A 22,775-nucleotide genomic window follows, 5' to 3' on the forward strand; every position below is an offset into this window, starting at 1 on the left:
AAGGAACCAAGGCGCCGTTGCGTTCTCCCTTCTTGTGACTCCCTTTCGCGCAACGAATGATTTCCGCTCGCATTCTTGCCTGGCTTCTGCTGGAAGAACCGCCTAATAAATGTTATTATGAAATAGTTTTCCTCACGGGCTGTCATGGTGCTTATGAGAGATATGCAAATTTCATTATACGGCTTGGCGTTCCTTCGGAGAATCGTATAAACTTATAAATGTATTCCGACCTTGTTTCTTCACTGTGGTGTCAAAAGATATAATATATAACATCATTATCAAACGCTTCTAATATTCTTCTTCACGAAACTTAACGTGGCAAATTCGATGAAGCCTGCATTGCAATGCAAATTAGAAAAACTTATTTTGCAGTTCTTCAGATCCATCCAATCAGCAATTGTTTGCATTGAAACATCGACCGCGCGCACGTACCGATCACAAAACGCACTTCTCTCTATTACGACATCAAGACTCGACTCAGTCACGGTTACGATCGTCGTAAAAAAGAGAAAAAGAAAGAAGAAAATCATCAATCGCAAGAAACGAAGGTTTACGAGCGGAGAACAGTTTCATATACCGGGTGGACCAATTGCGGGCTTACGAAACGTACATGGAAAAAGTGTAAAAGCCCTCCAGCGCTCCAAGTCTACCGCGTACGTGCGTGCTCGCACGTCTTAAACCTCGACCGAGAGAGTTGGAATTTTGTCATAAACCCCGCGGGCTGTGTCATGACGTGTCTAAACAGCACGAGTCGGTTTAGAGCCGGACGACGATGCGGTGCGTGTCACGGTGGCATTCGCGAAGGGCGGAGAAGGCCACGGGCAATTTGACGATAACCGGCACCGTGGAAGCCATTCCGCTATCCGTGTGCGCTATCCGCGCGGCAGACATCGTCAGTAGCTATATGTATGCAGTATAGAAGTCGGGCTAAATTAAACTAGATACGGTTCGATACACTTTGTCCAACAGCCCGTTCGCGTTTCAGCCGCGTTCGGAAACTATTAGTCCCGGTATACTCCGGAACAATCGCCAGGCTTGTGCCGTGGGGTTGCGCTGCAAATATTTGCGACTCGTTGGCGTGAGAGCGTACGATACCCTCGACATTCTCATCGCCCGCAAGCTAATCGCTTTGTACGGCTTTGTAAAAAAAGTGTGGCTTTGTAAAAATTTCATTAAAATTATTAAAAATAGCAGCTCCGATAGTATGAAAGTTATTTGTTTAATCTCCGTATCCGCAAGGCAAATGACAAAACGGGAGAGAAACGGACGAGATATTTTTCCATCCGCCTAGGCAAAAATGATCACATCCATGAACGAGAATATTTGGGTTTACAAATCTCTCGAATCTCACCGTGCGGATATTTCTCGTCTAGAACGCAAGAATGGTTCGTTAGCTACGAATCGAATTTCCTTAAGAGATATTGGATATCGAGCTTACCGGTCGATCCTCAAAATCCTGATGCATTTTCACCGTTCTTCCCTTTTTACTTTGTCTTTACTTCTATCGCGCTTCGTGTATTTCGTTTGTGAGATGCACATGCAGATCTACGAGGCGTAGATTATCGCGCGGCAGGTTAAACCTTTAGGCAAGGAGAAATAGCTGAGCATTTTTACGCCCAACGACGACCAAGACGACGTTCCCTTTGAGAAACGCCTGAAAGAAAATGAGTAAATATAGGCGCCGGTTCAAGTCCCTCCCTTCGCTTTCCTTACTCGCGGTTTCGCATCTGCCTGAAGAGTAAGCGTCTTTAGAAAATACCATCCTTCTCAGGGGCCCTTCCTCTGTGCTTCCACCACGCCTCTGGCGCTCTCTCACCCTTTTTATGGGCGCATCTTCCTCCTCAAAACAGCGCTAAAAAGGGGAATTCGTGGCTAACGTCGTTCACTTGCTCAGTTGAAAACCCGATTGGGGTGCTGAAATAGCGATTCCTCGATGCTCGTTCAAGCACCGTAACCCTTTGAGAATCATGCAATTTCCTCGTGCCCGATGTAAAGAGACGATCTTTGCAGCTTACAGCAGAGACATGATCGAAGGAAATGATCTTAATTTATTTGCAATAGTTCCTAGATTCAAAGTATTCAAAAGAAGTATTTGATGTTTACTTGTAAACTATATTTATGAATATTTATTAATAATATATTTCTTAATAAATAAATAATAAATAAATATTTTTTAAATAAATTAATGCATTGCACCTGAATTAGTTTAAATTCTGCCGATTCATTTATACAACATCTTATTTTCCAGCATATGTAAAAACTCACGCTGTCACGTATCAACGAATAAATAAATATTTATTTTCTTTTTTCTTTATTCTGTTTTAGATTCATCACGTTCTCCACTCGCGTTTTTATTTTTCAAATTCAATGTGCATATATTTGTTGAGAAATCTGTCTGCCTTTATATCTCCAGACAATCCCATAGGAGAACTTTTCGCCAATCTTTTTCGAGCAGCAAGAAAAGCTAGCACTAGATATATGTGTGTATGTATGTGCTCTTGCAATTCGATGAGCTCGACAGTTGAAATAAATATATTCCGCTTTAAAGATACACGCGTCGAAAGAAGATACATGCTGGGCGTGTCCAACGAAAAGAAATCGTTACGAAGAACAAACAAGCGTTTTCAAAAAAAGGAAGACGTCGGAGATGGCCGAAAGATAAATCAGGAATTACCTAAGCTGCGTCACGGAATTTTTTAGCTCGTAAATAAGAGAACTCCGTTTCGCGTAATCGTCGCGCCGCGGAATCAGATGGCTGTAAATAGTCCTGGTCGTCGTCGTCGTCGTCGCTGGGGCTGAAAGAGAAGGCGCGTTGGTTTGAGGGTGGTCTGCGTCCGTCGTAAAACAGGAGGGGTGGTTTACGTGAGTTCCTTTTTCTCCTTTTTTCTTTCACCGCGTCGAGGAAAAACAGGGTTGGGACGGTTGGGGTTACAAGAACACGCCACACTTTGAACACGCGATACGATCTCGTTCGTGTCTCCTGCAACGGGAGTGGAAGTACGTCGCTAAATATGGAGTAAAGATTTCTAGTTTCTCGAAACAACTCTATGCGATTGCATTGCATGCTTTGTATGCAAAAATTAGGACAGGAAGAAAGAAAAAAGAGATTGACTGATGAAGTACTTGTATATTATTATTGTATAATATTTATTATAGAAAGTACACAATAAATTAAATATTCTAGCGCCTTCTCAAGTTACATTCCAGTATATAATTTAAAACTCGAACTTTCTCGTCCGATTTAAATACTGAATTACATTTTCTTAGTATAAAATATTTTAACTACGAGGCATTTATGCCACCTTCGTTTAGGGACCCCCTATTGTTGCGTAACGGCATAAATGGATATAAACAGGCTGATATTACCATAAAATGAATTTATTAAAAATTCTCTCATATCACGCTCCGCCGAGGGAAAAGAGAAAAGAAGGAAAATATCATTTTATTCCCGGTCTTAGGAACAGAGGAGTGAAACAGCTAAAAGACGAGAATTAGGTCCAGTGGACAGAAGCGTGTCGCTCGTAACTGAAAGACAATAAGAGGGCAACGACATAGAAGTGTGAAGTTTCTCGTCTCGAGAGGCGAAGAGATCCATTCGACTTCCACCCTTCTTAAGGTGTAGTGACGTCGCAGGAAGTTTACCAAGCTCTGTTGCATTTCTTAAGTCGCCCTCTTGGTCAACGTTCCATTTTGTTCTGGATTTTCTGTTTTTCTCCAAAAATCTTTGGCAATAATTCTCATTACATCTTTTCTATAACAACAAGAGACATGAGCCAGAAGCAAAATATTTTGTACTTTACACTTTCCAACTTTTTCATTAGAAAAAGTCGAAATCAAACATAATAAAAATTTTATCTTCTTAAGAGATTTAAAATAAATTTCTACTACTGTTACTTACGATATTTTGAAATATGATTAAGATTATTTCGTATATGGGAATATAACACTGATGAAGATCAGACTTATATATTTAATTTATATGTCTGCTTTCAACAATAAATAAGTGAAGAAATAATGAGCATACATAAGACTATAAGAAAAGTTTATTCTGTCGTGACACATTAGAAAGATGACGTTTGTTAAATATGCGAGTACACTTAATAGTTCTCAATAGCGTCGCTGGATTTCACAAATCTTATTTGCAACGTATCCAAAATGAGAAATGATCAGCAGCGGAGATGCCGCATCGCGAGGAAGAAGTTAATATGAAGAAGCGCGGCGAGCGAAGAAGCTCCGCAAAATGTAATGGCGCAATTCACACGGTCTTTGCGCAAACGACGATCATTCTTCTTCCAAAAGGCGCGCCTTTCATGCGCAACGACGTGTCCCGGCGATAAGAACCGGCATTCGCAGGAATTCATGAGCCGCGCTTCACGATGAACGAGCCTCGAATATGGGGAACGCGGGATCGAGGTATCAGGAAGAGCTCATTTCCGCAGAATCGTTTGGTAACGCGGTCCGAGAACATTTCTCATTCCGACGGGGATCCTCCGCCTCGGCACGATCGATATTATCGGGGGAGAGGAAAAAATTATGCGGCTAATCAACAACCGCGGTTGTCGCTCCCTACTCAATATATCATGGTGGATCTAGCCGAGAAATGGCCTCTTTCACGTAAGGTGTTTTCAACCGCTGTCGTAACGCCCTCTCAATCCCTCTCTCAAAACATCTTATCTGATTTCACCGTTTTCTCACGCATGTGAAATATATTTTTATATTCGCTCGTATATTTTCAACTGCCGTTCTAAATACAACAAATGATACCTGTCAAGGATATAATTGAGATTGAGATGGATTTTATATTTTTTTATAAATTGTAAATAAAATTATTATCTAAAGCAAATTTTTTAAATTGCTTAGATAAAACTTTACTTTAGGAACAGCTTATCGTCAATCATAGATCTGCTTCACGTGAAAATCTATTTCACACAAATTTACGTGTAAAGTTCAATATGCTCTGTGAAACGTGTTCTCCAATCGATTAGTCAATGAATATTCAATGTGATTCCCACGTGGGGTTCGTGCGATTGCAGCTTCGTTCTATCAGCTTATCCTCAGATCTACGATCATCGTGTAGCCCGTAACTTCGATAGTTACCGGCCGGTGCGGTGGTTCCGGCGACTGGAGAGGGCTACTTCCGGTTGCCGCATGGAGGTCACACCCGTGCCGCAAGGCCGACTTTACGAGCTGCCATCGTTCATAGAATCTTCACCACAATCTTTTGGGGTACCTCTTGGATGCCCCGCACGAACGAGAAAAATGTCAGGAGTTTGGTGAATCGATGAGCTTGCATCAAACATCTCGGCCCGGAGCGTAACCGCGAGCCACGACTGGGAATGCTGAATGCGAATCGTTTTTCGAGATGACGGTTGATTTCACAAAACTGCGAGTTCTCGTTGTAAGCTTGAAAAATGCAAAGGAGCAATCAGAAGCTTACAGCAACCCTAAAACGCCAATAAACCGTAAATAATCCTCAAACTCTCTTCAATCGCAACTGTCAGTCATGGCTATCGGACCAGATAACTGCTCTATGCCAGTCAACTTGATTGACACTATGATTAAACTTCTTTGCATTCCCTTCCATCGCAGTATTCTATTTTTATCTTGTTTTCTATATATTGTCCACAGTTATTGAATTTAAAATCCAATATTCACGTCGTGATGTAACTCTTCTAATCTTTTTTTCTTTCAATCTGTCTAATAGATGTACTAATTTGTGTATTTTATCATTTTTATAATAATAGAAATGTACAATTTATTCTGTATAGTTTTGAAAGGAGAAAAGTCAATGTATCGGTGGCGGTTATAATTAAATACAAGTACAAAAGAGTAACTTCTCGAATTTATTGCAACAAACAACAAGCCACACAATCATAATAGTAGGGCTTTTGATTCAAGATCATAAAGTGTGAATAACGTTCAATATGGGAAAAATTACAGGGTTTATGTACCAGAACGACTCTTGGCGTTCGTAGGCTGGGCACGTGCTAGTCGCATTGTTAGGAAAATGTATCTGAGCGCTAGTGAAAAGCCAAAAGCCTTGCTAGAGTCAAGTAACGCACCTACATCATAAACAGCGCGCATTGTCGTATACGCTTATATGCATGTGTCACTTATATGCTACATACACACAACCCAGTCGAGATAAGTAACAATGAAATTCAATTCCACCATGTGAATGGATAAAAGAAATCTCACTGCTACATGCTACCACATTCATTAACGGTTAAACGCTTATATTGTTAAGCAAGTAATCTGTTCTGAGATATTGATTATTTTTTTACTTTTAGCTTTTATTACAATGTATCGCAAATTTGCATTAATTGCCTTGAGATTAAGAACTCTCGAAATCAAAGGAATTGTGAATTGCAAAAATGAAGTTTATTCGTTTGGTGCTGATAACGAAATTGCTTCGTTACCGCTACTTTGCTGGCCACTTCTTCGTATGTTCAGTAATACTAGTAGGTATAACAATAGGAATTTCATTCCGCGTACGTGTCGATGCATGGAAGACGCTGCTGTTACGCTTACTGATGAGGGAAATAACATTCGCTCCTAGATATAATGCAAATATTAGGTATGAATCCTTTTGGAATATGAATTATCTTGGCTAACAATGTAAAATTACAGGATTAGTTTAAAATTCAGTAATAATTCAATAATAATTTAATAAATGCAAAATATGTCTGGTATTTATAATATAACATTTCTAGTTAAGAAATATGCAATAAAAGCCACTGGAAGTTAACCTAAAATAGTAATTGAAGGAGGATAAGTACATTAAATAATAAAGGGAAGTACTTCGTAGCTTTTAAGATGCCTTTCTTTATCCTTAGAATATTATTTCTGAGAAAAGGTTAGTTTTATTTTAAAGGAACATTTTCTCAATGAAATGCTCTGCTAATCAATAAATACAATATGCGCGCAGATTTTCAAATAACGTACTTTGAGATAATTGAGATAAGAGAGAAATCGTCGTGCACAATCAAAATAAGCAAGAAGATGATAAAAAGGTCGTACGGACAATTATATTGTCTGTACAATAATACATACTGCTAATTATGTATCGTTTTTAACGTATTGACTTGGAAATTATTTTAAAATAATTCTCATTTCTTGTCACAAGCTCTCTTATCGAGATTGGGCGTAATTATACAGCATTGTTCAGGAAATAATGCAGACGCTGTTCCAAGGTAACTGTGGCAAGGCAACTCACGACTTTTTTCGCGACGCTTCGTGTCCAACAGTCGAAAAGTAAGTGAAAAGTAAAACGAAAAAGGCTGAATAGAGAAAAAAAAAGGAGGACACCGTGAGGTGCAAGCCGCGCCCAGGGTAATAATAATATCAGAAAGGTCGGGCTTATACTGCGGCGAGGTTTTCCCGATAGTTCGAACGCGAACTTTCTGCTCAAGTTGCAAAGCTTTAAAGCGAAGGCTTTAACGGAGCTTCGCGCCAACTCTCTTCCTCTCTCTCTCTCTCTCTCTCTCTCTCTCTCTCTCTCTCTCTCTCTCTCTCTGTCTTCCTCCTCTCTCTCCTCGCAGGATGAAATCGTGCGAGGAAAGAAAAAAAAAGATCGCTACGAGAAGAATGCGCGGCACGGTAACTTCAGGCCTGAATATACTGCTGACTTCCCACACTCTCTTCCGTGCCAATATTCTCACGTTCGAAGTTCATCCTAACCGACGATCTGCAGTATGTGTGTGCATCTGTGTGTGCGTGTATGTTTCGAGGGGAACTTTTATTATTCGCGTACATCGGCTAAACGAGGCGCTGTGCGCTATTGCCGGATCCTTAACTAGTGAGAAATTTTTGCGAAAATTGCATCGCGGAACACGAAAGTGATTTTGAGTAAAGCAGTTTTGACGCATTTTAAAGGAGAAGATTTTATAATAATATTATAAATATTTTTAATACTTATTATAAATACTTTATTGCCTAAATATTTGAATTTGCAGACAATATTGTATAGATATTCGAATCGTCGAGTATTGTAATAATTTATCACATAAATGTCATATTTAATACGGAGTATATCAAGCTATATAGTTATTAAAGTATGTATTGTCCGTACGACCTATTTACTTCAATGTTAGCAACTTATATGAGACATGTATAAAGCACAACTTTGTGTCCGGCGTCTAAATGTAATTAATTATCACTTTTACAAATGAACTGTATTTTGCATGAGGAAGTCGTCAGAAATCCGTTGTGAATTCATGTACATTTTACATATAAACGAAACGCAGTGCAAATGCGAGCAAGCTAAATAATTTACTTAATTTAATATGGGTCGTACATGATCTAATACAAACTTCTTACAAAAGCTTAAGTTCATTGCCATTAATACTCACAATGTAAAACAATCTACAGTACTCAAACAATTGTAACAGAAATTGCACATGTATGACAGAATTACATGTACATATCTATAACAATTATATGTAACATTAACTATAATATTTATAGTTAATATTTATATAATATTTATATACAGATAATAATTTAAATGCATCAATTTATATATTATATTCTGCTGATATACATTTTAATAGCACAAAAGTTTTCTTGAAGGACATCCCGTTCAGTCATATGCAAGTCGTGACAGACATTCGTTGACCCTTCACATTTTACATCGTGCGAACTGTTCATTCCCGGAACGTGACGTGCGACAACCGAATATGAAAACGAGACATCAGCGAATCTCATCAGTGCGTGAAGAAATCAGGGCGCGGAATGATGAAGCGCCGTTGTCATCGTCACAGGCCCGCCTCAGGGCTCGTCGAGCATTTCAGTCACGTCGAAGTGTAATGATCAGTAAATAACAAATGACCGCGTCCGATGCCCTCATCCTTCATCGAAGGTATAGCCGAAGCTGCTCGAACTTTTGTGAGAAGGCGTGTACGTCGACTTCTCTTATACAAGCAGTGCGCGGCCGGAAACTTGTGACACATAACTCCGCCCCGGAACTCCACTCCCGAGCCTCAGAAACGTGTAGCGACTCCGATCGATGTAATTCGTTTTCTCTTTACATAAGTTCTGGTACTTGCGTTTTTGTCGTTTTCCGTGAACTCGTACCGGGTCGTCTTTATAATTCTTTTTCAGATTAAACAATCTATGTAGCAGCGCGGATATTACACATATGAAAATTACTCGCTCGCATAAAATTCTTTCGCGGAACGAAAGAATTACGCGATAGAGAGAATCGATAGCACGAGGAAGCCAAATTTTTATTTTCAAGATTTCACTAACATTAGTATTAATATTAGTATTCAATATGTATTATTCTAATAAAAGTTCTTTGATATTGGAATAGCCTGGTACAATTTTGTAATTTCGCAATATACGATTTAAAGTTATAATTCTAAAAATGACAACAGAGGTTCTTTTTTTTCCTCCTTCTTGAGCAGAATTTTAAATATAGAGCGATCTAATGCATCTACAATACAATCGAGTTTCTTCAGCAGTATAATTTATGCGAAATTACTTCCTTCGTTCGGGGACGCTCGCCGGGTACTGTAAGTTGAAAGAGACGACGGTACACAGTCAGTCGCTCCCAGTGTAATTTGCACATCGCATTTCTGCGGAAGAAGTATGATACTGCAGATACAAGATATCTTACTTATGTCCCGCTTCAGAATACGCACGCAAGAATAGAATTTCAAGAGGTTGGCACCGAGGATTGCATTGTGGCACTGGCCGATGACTTGTTTTCCCTTCGTGCAATAAGTTTTGTAATCTCTTCAGTTACGTAACTTCCTGAGTGGCAATTTTCTCAAACGGAAGCATTCCTTGCCATTCTTGATCCATCGTGACTCGGTGTTGATCTTCTTCAAATCAAGTCAATTTTAAAATCAAGTTTCCTCAATTTTCTACATATCTGTTAGAAAGATTTCTAATCAGTAAATAGTAAAATTTATTACCATCCAACAAATCGCTGAATAACTTGCGGGAAAGCAAAATTTCTATTACCGCTATCTTATTATATATCATTTTCCTTTCGCTCTATCACATTCGGGTCATCCAAGATGGTGAGCAATGGTGGACGCTCTTTTCGTATGAGAATCGCGTTGCAGGTCATAAGAATACAGTATCGCGACTTCGTTCGGCGCCTCGTTTTCTCCCCATACAATAAGTTTTGTAATCCCCTCAGTTACGTAACTTTCTGAGTGGCAATTTCCTCGTGCCAGGCCGCGCCTAGTTTCATCCGCGATCTTGTGCTGTCCCAGGCCAACCTTCCGACCCGGGGATACTTCCTTTAACCGCGAGAACACAATTTCGGCACACCCTAATTTCGACTCGTCATCATCTCGGATCATACAGCTCTTATAGTCCACCTCGTCACCCTCATCCGGTCGTAAGCTTTTTATACTTTGCGCTGCCGCATGCTTATCCTCGTGGCTTGCCCATCGCTCATCCATGAAGTAGTTAGCATAAGTTTATACATGTAGCGGAAGCGTCGATCCCCAAAGTCGCTTCTTTGGGGGAATAATTGTGTGTGAAGATATTAGATCAAGGATGTATTACTCCTGCGAGAAAGAAATATGAATTTATAGCAGATAACTTTTCATTTCAAAACGAAGGTAAGAGATCTAGACATTTGAGAGATCTGGAAATGGAAGAATCGTGACGTTCCCACATTTTTAATCCTGTCTAATCAGTGAAATCTAATATACAAGGTATTCCGTGAAACAAATTGCAGCAACGATGATCTGAAATTATTTAATCCTGATTAGTGAATTTTCAGTACAGAGAGAATGACGTTTATTTAAATTTATCTTCATTTATGTGCGGAAGTAGGTATCGCCGCTATCGTTGCCTTAATATTCCAAGTCGTTTGCTGTGCAATAAGCATTATTGCATTTGGATAGAACAGATGTATCGAGCAAGATTATGGCATTGTTCATACTTAATAGCTAATTCCCGACGCATTAAATGTACGGGTTTCGAATTTCAATGTGCGCGTTCTCCGGTCCTCTGACCTTGCTGTAGCCAACAGGCATAGGTCAAATGTCACTGCTATGAGGTTCAGACTCCTTCTCTCGCTAAAACCATCCGGCGATTACTTACGCTGACCCTTCGTGGTCCTATGCTCTCTTCAAAGCGCACGCATATACACAGACGTTTTAGAAGTGGCACCCTTAAGGACAGCACTTACGTTTGAGGTTGAACGGCCTCGTGAGGTTTGAATGTCCGCGAATTTAACTGCTGACTTCACTCGATAGAACATCTCCTAGTTACCTCGCTAATGGGCTTCGTAAAGTTTAAGCTCGTTATTGGATACGCGCATGATATAGATGAGATTATGTTATATTAAATGGATTGCTGAAATCTGAATCGCTGAAATGTTTTCTGCTCAGGAGCACTTTTATATCACAGAAATAGTGCATTTATTGTATGTATGTGAATATGAAAAAGTTTCAATAAGAAGTTTTTCTACTTCGTAATAGAAGAAATATTTATTAAAATACATAATATTATCTTTAAATTAACGTTGATGTTTTAACAATATATTTTCTGGACTATGTTTAACGTAGGATGCACATAAATAAATTGTTTATCAGACATACATTTTTCTTATTTCCGAAAAATGCCAAATCCAATTTATTAGCCGTCGCACGGAGAGAGATAAGAATTAAAAAAAAAAATTAAATTTTAACCCTATAATTGTGGCTTGCAAAATCCACGTTTGACGAATATACACTTATATACCCATGCGTGTATCGAGGGCATTATACTCTCGCTCGAAGGTTCCGTAATACGGAAACCTCCGTACGCCACTTTTCGCCACTGCATGATGCAGTAGTATAACTCAACAACTTTGCCTGTCCAGCCTCTCGAGTTCCTTTCGAAGAGTAAACGAGCAGTCTGCGAACTTTCTGCGGACGTTGTTCTTGTATTCGCGATTATTGCCATTCCGCCATTGTACCTTCTTTCTGTTCGGCTATACAGGTGGTTCAGACAAGCATCTCGGGCTTTGCCGTTTCATGTGCGTCCACTATCCCCTCGAGACACGCGATGTTATTCACCACGATGGCTTGTTTTTTCGGTTGCACGTATTTAAATTATTCTCGTTCACGAAACGAAAGCTCGCGCAATTATAACAAGCGTGATTTTAATTTATGAGATGAATAAAACTGCACAGTTTCAAGCTTACTAATTCTGTTTGCAATAATACGAATTTTAATCGTAATTATAATTGTATAGAAAAAGATATTGCATATTTGCATGTTATTTAATACATGACAATGTAATATATAATACGTACTTAAAAAGATGATGTTTTTAAATCGTAAGTTATAAATTATAATATTATAATTCTCGAGATACTATACCAAAGGATACTACGAAAGCTATTTTATATTTTTCATCACATTTATCATGTCAAATTTACACTGAAATTTTTAGTTTATTGTTTTATCTGCATTTCAATATCACGATATTTCATGCAAGATTTCGATTTCAGTTAATATCGTATTACAAATAACAATGCAATCTGCGTGAGATAAACTAGTGAATCTATACTTATAATATATCCTATTCCCTATTAGTATTACTATTACATGTCAAAAGGAAACACATCATTAAATAAGTTAATTACCATCACATTAAAGGATATTAATTAAAACCCTTTTTGCCTTCAGCATCTTTCGCTTGAGTTAAAGGAGACCTATATACGACGTTAATATCCCATTTTACTGAGAGCCCCTCCACCCCAGTGGCGACAAATCCTTCTGAGACGAATAGCTACGCGCCGCGCGCGGCTTGCTCGTCAGAATTACTCTACCGCTCATTGTCTGACCCGAAACGCTTATTAATGTCGCGACGTTCTGAGAGTGATAAATTGCTCCGGCGCGTATCACAGCGCGCGCGAACATTTTTCCGGGAAATGCCGGAAGGTCTTTGTGCTCGCCTCTCGTCTCCTGTGTGCGCCCTCATTTTTCACGGTTTTCAGTTATGCGAGCTGCGCGCTGATGAAATTGCCGAACGGAGTGCGGGAAAGCGCGTCGATGGTGCCGCACCGCCACACGGGGAATCTGTTTGCTCAGTTCTATTTACGGGGGGATGCGCGATCGTGTAAACCATCGTGTTAATAGAATATGCTCGTCCCGCACCATCCCAAAGGAGGCGTATGGGCGTGGGATCGTAACCGGCTCCCTCGCCATATCGTTATCGTTATCGACCCACATGTAGTCGCGCGGACGAGCGGAAACTTAACAACCACGCGCGAAACACGCGCGCCTGCAAATTCAATGCAATCCCGTGCGATCTCGTGCGATGTCTTCCGCGCGTGAGGTGATGTCTTAATCTTTTATGACATTCCACGAGAAAGAGAGAGAGCAAGAGGAAGAGCGTGGCGCTTATCTGCGAATATGGGACGCTCGTTGAATTTCTCGCTCATTCTGACATCGTCCAATAGCTTTCATCGGAGATTACTACTATCTCGTTTAAAAAATAACACAAGTGCGAATTAATATCTTCCAAATTTGTAATCATGATTGCCTGCGTACTTTGATAATAATCATTTTCATTTTGTAGTTTCCGATAGAACGATAATAAAATGTTTTCCAAAAATGTTTTCCAAAATTTTCCGGGATATTCCATAAAATAATAAAGAAATTGTATTAAATTTACCCAGATCGAGAAGCGTGATAATTGTTACATAACAATTGTTACATAATCGCTTTTACACTTTGCGATACAACCCATTTTATTTTCTATATCACAGATTACGTGATAAAGATAATAAATGATAAGAGCAGACGTTTCTCGACCTTACGCGATTGCCATCGATGTTGGCGAGTTGTCGATTTATCTGAACGGCTAAATCCAGCTTCTCGATCGCGGATAAAAGGGAACCTCGCGCTCATATTGCTGCGAGCCGATCGAGCGTATACCGCGACGAATTGCGACGAAGCGTGCAACGGAATAAAACGGCTAGAAAAGAACGGAGCCTTCGGCAATGCACTCGATGCCGAAATCGACGATACGATCCATTTCAAAATATCGCCGGCGCAGTTCCGAGCCAAGTGCGACCGGAATAGGAACTGGTCGGGAAACTATGGTGGAGTATCGTAACGGCGGGACACTTTGTACTAGACATTTGCTCCGCTTTTCGCTGTCGTAACGGCAAATAAATATTGTTTCAGCGCCGGGCAAGATTCGACGCGGCTTAGCACGGTGAAATACGGTGTAGTTCGCCAGTACAGCAAAACGTGCTTTGACATTAACGGCATTACCGCGTTCGCTTTTCACAGCACGCGGCCATTAGTTCATATTAACGTGAGAAGGAATTTCCGTTTTTCCGCGTAATAATTTTTTAGAAGGCAGAAAAAACACGTCGTAACACACTTCTTTTGTGGTAATGTATCCTGGATGAAAGCTTGGGAAGTAACATGCGAAACTACGTTTTCGACGAGAATGTTATTTATAATCTCGTCCCCTGTTTCAGAACATCAAGCGCGGATGGATGTGTCTCAAAATGTTAAATAGTTTTATGTATTGTGAAATTATTATATGTCCCCACGTTATATTATATTATTTTATTTTATTTACTATTTATATTATTTACTTTTATTTTACTATTTATTTTTATATTATTATAGTATTATACGTTATTGTCAGCATTATCAACATATTACTTTAGTCTTCATTTAAAATATTTATCTTATTCATGGATGATTGCATCTTATTGAAAACACTTGTTCTATACTTATTTATTGCGAGTTTGCAATCATGATTGGAACCATGCATAAGCAAGATAAACAGGCGGAAAGATAAATTGAAGAATAACAGAGTAAACAATTTTTCATATTGCAGCTAAAAAAGTAGAAAATTGCACTAGCTGTGTTTTCCGCCGAGTTCAAAGTTACAGATCAAACAGTTCGAGCTACGTGCCGTGACTGGAAGGTACGAAGTTTGGAAAATTATCCGGTGGCAGGCAGCGCCTTGTATTGTTCCCATGACTAGCGTTTGTTTAACCTGTACCATGACTATACAAGTTATTGTTGCCGCGGAGTGCGGAGAATGCAGAACCTTATTAAATTCGGGCGAGGTGCAGTGAGGAAGATAGCCTTTGCGTATCGAGAGTGAAGCTTGATAGTTTTCATTTATCGGTTTCCATCGAAAGTTTAGAGAGAATGCTTTATTGAATGGCAAAACAACTTCTTACTCGAAAAATGTAATAGTTTATTTATTTAGTATATCCGACCGTAATATCGATAATAAAAATGATATATCTTATGCAATATATGTATGTGGAATTTAAGAATGAAATTAATTTAATTATTAATGCTATAATAAATTATAAGTCCAATATAATCGAAATTTAGAAGCAATTCAATAAAAGAATGAAACTCTTTTTGAAAAGAAATGATCGATAAAAAAGATTAAATTTTACACAAGATACGTTATTTATCTCGATATTATATCATATGATACTATCAAATATTACAAACTTAAGTTTTTTTAAGTATATCAATTTATTACACGAAATTTATGAATCTTTTTGTTTGCTTAAACAATTTTGCACAAAAAGAGAAGTAAAAACAAAAATATTTTTATTATGTAAATTAATTTTACTGTAAGTTTATCGTGTGAATTAATATTTGGCTCGTCAGCCAAAGGATACCAACCTTTTTGATCCTGTCATGTTTCGTTATAGCATGAGCATCGTCACGCGATTTCCGCAATTTCCACATGTACCTCGTAACAATTTCAATTTCTACCCGCGCCGAAGTCCCATTTTCCCCGGCATACAATGGAAAATTTTATCGGACGCGTTCTATCTCGCCCTTCTTGCCTGTGCATGGCCGTTCCATTGGGCTTTCCAATGCCACCCCTCGACTCGCCCGTTCTCTTCCATCGTATTCAGCTACTCCTATACCTATGGGATTATGATAATGACGATCTTTGCGATCGTCAAAACCTCGGTTAATAGCAAGTCGAGCGATTCATATAAATTGAATAAAACTCGTTTAGAGGGGTGCATTATATAAAAGTTAGCTATTATATGAGCGTCATCAAATTACATTAATTTGAAATAATACTTTCCTCAAAAATAACAAACACAACTTATCATTTGTATGTGATGCAATAAAACTTACTATCTTTTTAATATTATAAAGGACAAAAATATTACGTTAAATTAACATTGCAAGATAGATTTGTCATTTACATTATGTAAGTCAATGTTTACAATCAGATATATGATTGGGAGATATTAATTAGCACTCCATAAATTGGATGCTGTGATTAACATAGTTTGGAATACATCGAACATCACGTATGTCAACATGTATTGTTCAATTTAGATACATATGGAGTATTAATGTACGGTTAGTTATTAATTTATTTAGCTATTATAATGCATTATAACCTGCACATCCTATCTGAAATGATCTCAATTTTTTCCGTAAAATATAAATTAATGGACATATCGAAATACAATCTTTAAATCGAAGTAAACTTTTTGAATACAATACTTAGTAACAATCTCTTCATTGTTACGAATATGCTATAATATAAGAGAGATAATGTAGAAAGCAATTTAGGAAGATATGCATATATACATAGATATTATCGCGCTTCGCCGTTATTAGTTTGTAAATTATGTGCATCAGTGCAAGATCAAAGAAGATAATGGTATTCTTGGTGCGAATAGCATCGCGTTTCGTAAATGATAGATTGTGTATAGGGACCGTGAGTAATGGCGTGACGCTTTATAATTCTCGAAAGTTCGGGCTTAATCAAGTACTTATTACAATTACCTACGGTATGCGCAACCCAACAACTTTCAGTCCACTCAGGCTTCAGCTTCTGATGTTGTAAAGCGGGTTCCGCGTCTAATCTCGTTTGAATGTACGGCGCACTGAGTTTCCATATTCATCTAACTTCGACTTTGACTTTAGCGTGAGTTATATAGCCCGCTCAATGTTTCGTTAGATAAGATTTACCCGCGGATTTACGTGCTTTGTTAAGCTTCTCCGATACCCCAATTCGATCCGATCAGGGCACGTTCCTTTCACTAATCATTAACTGTAATAGTAATAGTAGTAGTAATAGTGCGTATATTTATGTATTACTATTGTAGATCTTTTTAAATTACAATATTCTATTTTATAATGATTTATATAAAATATTATAAATAATTATAACGAGAATTTATAGCTTCTGCTAAAAAGGCAATGAATCACTTTTCTTTTGCTGGGTGCTGAAAACAGATAAACCACATCTGAATAAGAAAATAAAGATATATTGATAAATATATAATACATTTAAAACCAACAAACTTTTATCATTTATTTAATATTTTGTAAAAATATTATTTCTAATGGATAATGCATAATCCTAGCAAATGCACAATATAATTCCATCCGTTAATATTCCTCAGTTTTTACAGTTTAATAAATTATTCTGTAAAATAAAAAGCCATGTTTGTAGAATTAGCTTATATTTTATATCACTATAAAAGCGGGGTATTTTGTTTCAGGTGGTTCCAGTCTCGCCAGTGTAGTAGCAGGAAGCAAACCGACGAGACCCTGGGACAAACCTCAATTCGACGATATTGCACCGCGAAATGTCACCGCCATCGCCGGCCAGACAGCAGAGCTGAATTGTTATGTCAAGCATCCAGGTGACCGTGTGGTGAGTAATATTTTCATGCTACATTTGCTACGCATCCACTGTTTTTCCCCTGTGTACCCGGATGAAAGTTCAAGAGTATTCTCGTCGGTGCGTCCCTATTTTCCCTCGACTTTCCAGTAGCTGTTTATTGTTTATCTCTTAAGAGCGGAAAAATTATCATGGCAATTTTCTAGCATAAATAAAGAAATTTTATAAAAGAGAAATCTAATCATACACCCCGGTTATTAGAAAAATATTCAATGCTGCATGAAACAATAAAAGTGAATATCCAGTGCTACATTTCAATCCGTATTTACTTCACACCTGGCTGTATCGATCTGCTATTGCGTGCTGACGTCAATCTTGAGAATTAATCACGTTGATTAATGTTGCGAAATTGCTACTTTGAAAAACGATGGAACACAATTTCCGCGGCACGACGTTAAGTTGTCGTGTTACCCCGAAACGCTTGAAACAGAGATTTCAGATTATGGTACATGGACTTGAGACTCTATGCATCACCGCAAATTGTAGAACCGCACGCTATGGAAAAATCGATCAAGAAGATACGCGTGAAAACGTTTTTTATCGAAATTGGGGTGGCTCTTTACAGAAAACAACGAGCGTATTATCAACGTTTCTCTTTAATGGTATTATTGCGTGATGTTTTAATAAACTGTGTAACGTTAGATATATCTTTCAAAAACAAAAGAAATAAATTTCTATTTTTGCAACTGTGTCTGCCATGGATATTTTACAAGATATATATTTCATAAATTTTTATTTAATGTTATGCAATTAAATTCTAATCAATATGCGATTCAATTTGATTGTTCCATCGCAGAGCATATTCGTCATTGGACAGCGTAATCGAAAACACAAACATTTCTATTTAACATGCTTGCACTTTACATCCCACGATGTATTATAGAACAAATATTTGCGTTTCTACCTGTAATTAATACCGCGTAATTGCAAAGTCACGTTGCGATTGCACGAAAGGTGTGGGAACTTCGCGCGTGTCGGCCTGAAAATCTCTTTTGGAAGAAGAACATTTATCGTTAGGATGCAAATGGGACAGCAGAACTCTCAAAGTCTCGACAAGTGAACAATAACACTGTCCCGAGACGCTGTTCGTCCGTAACTGCAAACAGTTACGGGAACTCGCGGCGCAACAACGGCGCGGCATTTTCACGGGATCCGCAGAATAGCGGAGCGATAAAAAGCGCGCGGACATTCCTGCTGCGTTGCATTTACAATGACCAGCAAGAAACGCAGCGAGGAGTTCTATGCCTCTGATTAAATGCAAATCTCACTGTTATTATGGTGCACGCGGGAAGCAACGTGTCCTTTAACGTCGCTATCCAATTAACAGGCGTAAGATTATTATATTTACATTAAATAAGCGCGCGTGGATGCTGACGTCGCGGCTGATACTTCTGAATTTACAAGGGTCTTCAAACATGATCAATAGATTTTATGCTTTGCTCGCAGCAGGATCTTAGTGGTCGGGATGGTGACTTCATAGTTGAGAAAAATTCATGGCATCGTTAAATTTTATCGATTTACCGCGCGAATTGTTTTGGGTAGTATCTAGAGACGAGCATTAACAGATCGTTAAACTTTAACGATCCTTTGGTACTGGAGGTGCACTGGAAAGTCAAATGTTCAATCCGGGAAATTCAAATTTGAGACACATGTAGCGGAAGACCATCCCTTAAATTGATTGTGCAAGGCAGTGCATATTGGTCAGTCATAATGAAGCATCTCAGTTATGATAATAATAAACTGAGTCATAATTTTAAGCACTAGTTTTGGGAACCTGTCTATCTAACTTAATTTTAAGACACAATTCCTACGCAGATTTTAATTTGACGTTAATTTATTGGAGCATCAACTATCCGAGCAAACATTTATTGAAACAATAATTGCGAATGGTTTGCGTCGTTCAGGAAGAAGTGTTTCTTCCTCTGTAACTGTTTGCAAATACAAACGAGCACCTAGAAACCGGTTATTGTTTGTTTCTAGGTGCTCTGGGCGCCGACGAGACCGTTTGGGAATTCGTTTGCATTATCTCAGCCTTGTTGCCTGTTTCATGAAAGGAAATGCACGTCTCTAGGTTCATTAACACTTTGCGCAGCGCGGGCGATAATAAAATGTCTTGATGGAATAATTGTCTTTGTGTGCAAATGGTGTAGAGATGCTCGTACATTTGATTGCGAAAATTTATTGTCTCATGCTTGTTCGACATTCACGAATCGACTTTTATATTATGAATTATAGATTTCTGTAAAGTAGCTCGTATGAACTTTAGAGTAGATAGTTGTACATTATTTATACAACATTTCTCGATTAATCTGCATTAATTACAATATCTGACTTGTGTTAGGCCGCGTGATTTTTAGAATACTACACGCTCGGCATTACACGGATTTGATTTATACGTAAATGTTCGCATAATTATAAGCGTTTATCCAGGTTGGCATACGTATCGGAGCGATATTAATATGCGCATTAAATGCATTGAACTTGCGTAACAAACATTTGAGGTTTGATGTTTATTTTGCAGTGCAATTCGCGTATTATTGCATCATAGGGCGTATAATACATCCATCGTACGTGGATGCACGTTATACATTATTAATATGTGTTATACATTATTAATGTGATGCGTTCAATTTTGATCGGACGCGATCATCCGTGACTGTTTTGTAGTATTGTAATAAAGTCGTTAATACTCGATTTAATCGAATTGCTCAAATTGATCGTCTAATGTAGTAAACTCTATCTTCTATAGTACATATATAATTTATAACTATCTTTCACAATATAATTTATTGCATATGTGTCTTTGATTATAATAATAATGCTTTATGTTGTTTCTGAACTGATGTCATTAAGTCATCGTAATATCGATTTATTCGTATCTCAGTATTATATATTATCTATATAGTAGGTATATATATATAAAATATTTCTGCATCCAAGTATAAAGAGAGTTAATTTTAGATAGTCAAGAGAATATTTAATGACGCTGTTATTGAAAGAACAAAGAAACTCTGACAGCTCAATTTAGAGTTTATCGTTACAGAATCTTCGGCAAGTTTCGCATAACGAGCACGATCAATTGTTCGATTCTTCCTGGGATGCACGCAACAGCTGCAATCTCGACAAGATAGCACATAACATCGTTATCAAGGAGTTTTATTATTTTGAAACGGGGCAATCGTCCCCTTACTTTAACGCGTCATTGGGCACCCTCGACTATCGTAACAAGAGAGACGGTCGTTAAACTACTCGTCTTCACTCGCTCCTGAAATTCCCGGGAGTGCACACGCCATATTGTGTTTGTTCATCCGCGTAGCATTATACATAGAGATTGTCCCAAACTTATTCTTCCTTAAAAAAAGTAGCTTACCAATATTGTTTAATATTTAAAGTTTTGTAACACGATAATCGCTTTTTCCTTAATTTGTAAATTCATCTTAAAATATGTTAGTGAGAAATTCATAATATATAGAGAAAATATGTTATTTTGAGAACGCTGTACAAAATTAAATTATAGTATATAACTAGATACATATATTATACAATATTAGCAATTAAAGAATATAGATTTTTTTATACGTAGATGAAGGGTTTTTCTTTGAACGTTGTTCTTGTAAAGTTTTTCGGCGCTTCCTAGCTATATAGACTTCAAAGGATACATAATGTCGGAAGTTAACGTCAAAGACCCGGTATAAACGTACATGCAACGATCTAACGATCATTTTGAGTGGACAAGGGCTGTCTTTAATTGGCAGACGGAAGGACCAGGAAATAGCAGGGAAAACGAGTGTAGGTTAGAGATTGTTAGAGAGGATAGTTACTCCAGACTTAGTGCTGGTAAATGAACCGATCAGGCATACCCAGCTAAGTACTTGCGAAGATTATAGAGCCAGGATCATCCGCTACTACGTTCACGATATATGTATGTACGTGCATAGTACAACTGGCACAAACGTTTCAGAGTATATATGTGAACATTAGTGAAAATGGGGGAGAGAAGTTGATGGTAGATGATCAAAGGTTAAGTTTGTTGGAAGGCAAATTAAATAAGCATGTAACTTTTGGTGAGATCAACAATTAACTTTGATCGTTGTCGTGTATGTTATTAAATCATATCGTGATGTTAGCGATACCTATATTTTTATAAATTGTGCTAATGGAATTTGAAACATTGTTTCGTTAAAGATGTAAAATTAATAAAAATATATTATTGAGAACAAATAAAATTGAGATAATGGGAATGGACCATAATAATTAAACGATTAATTTCTCATGTTAAAGTAAACATCTAAAAAGTCTATTTTGCATAAGATATAATTTATTATAATGCATCAATACAATAATACTATTAATACAATATAATATAATAATATTATTAATACAATTAATAATATTAAAATGCAATCATTATATTATATGAAATATTAATTATTTTAGTAATAGGATACTCTGTCGTTGATATATTTAAATTTGAATTCAATTGCATAAAGTAACATAAATTGCATATCTCATATTAAATTGACAGTTGGCCTAGAAAGAAAAGTCGGCAGGAGCGTACATCGCATTTCTCACTGCAGCAAAGCTTGTAGGCGGCTTGATTGTAAAATGGATCGGAAGTGATCCGTTTAATCGAGCCCTTCCCATCGCATGTACTATCTGAAATAGTTCGAATGGCTTAGGCTTAATCGTGTATCTGTACTTCGCCAAAGCGATACGTACGTTGAAGGAATTCCCAATACACACTACAAGGATTTAACATTTGATAGCACAAATTGGCTTTGCATTTTCATCGAAAGTAATTGATCGTATTCAAGAGCGCCTTGCTAATCGTTTCTTTTATCTTCGTACGACATTTTATACTCTCATCAATGGAAAACGAGCATGCGAAATATATAATACCATTCTCTGATGGGATTAAATACATTTTAATTGTCGAAAATACGACTATAGCCAGACTAACGTTTTATTCACTTATTGTTAGTGGCGGTATTAAATGATAAATCAGCGGCGGGTAGGGAGGTGAGTAGCGTAAACCGATCCGTTTTCCATTTAGCAATTTGCACGTTTTATATATGATATCGTATCTCGCTTCTCAAAATCAATAA

At 37.8% G+C, this 22,775-nt stretch overlaps 1 protein-coding gene across 2 annotated transcripts in view; it reads left to right on the forward strand.

Moving 5' to 3' along the window:
• Nucleotides 1–22,775, forward strand: part of LOC105282418 (basement membrane-specific heparan sulfate proteoglycan core protein) — a 171,397-nt gene that overhangs the window by 51,362 nt on the left and 97,260 nt on the right. For both annotated transcript variants that reach the window (XM_011344361.3, XM_011344362.3), the window contains exon 3: nucleotides 17,489–17,643. In XM_011344361.3, coding sequence (XP_011342663.1) covers nucleotides 17,489–17,643 — 155 coding nt within the window. The remainder of the gene's footprint in view (nucleotides 1–17,488; nucleotides 17,644–22,775) is intronic.

Source organism: Ooceraea biroi, chromosome 7, assembly GCF_003672135.1.
Source record: "Ooceraea biroi isolate clonal line C1 chromosome 7, Obir_v5.4, whole genome shotgun sequence".
NCBI classification, from domain to species: Eukaryota; Metazoa; Arthropoda; class Insecta; order Hymenoptera; family Formicidae; genus Ooceraea; species Ooceraea biroi.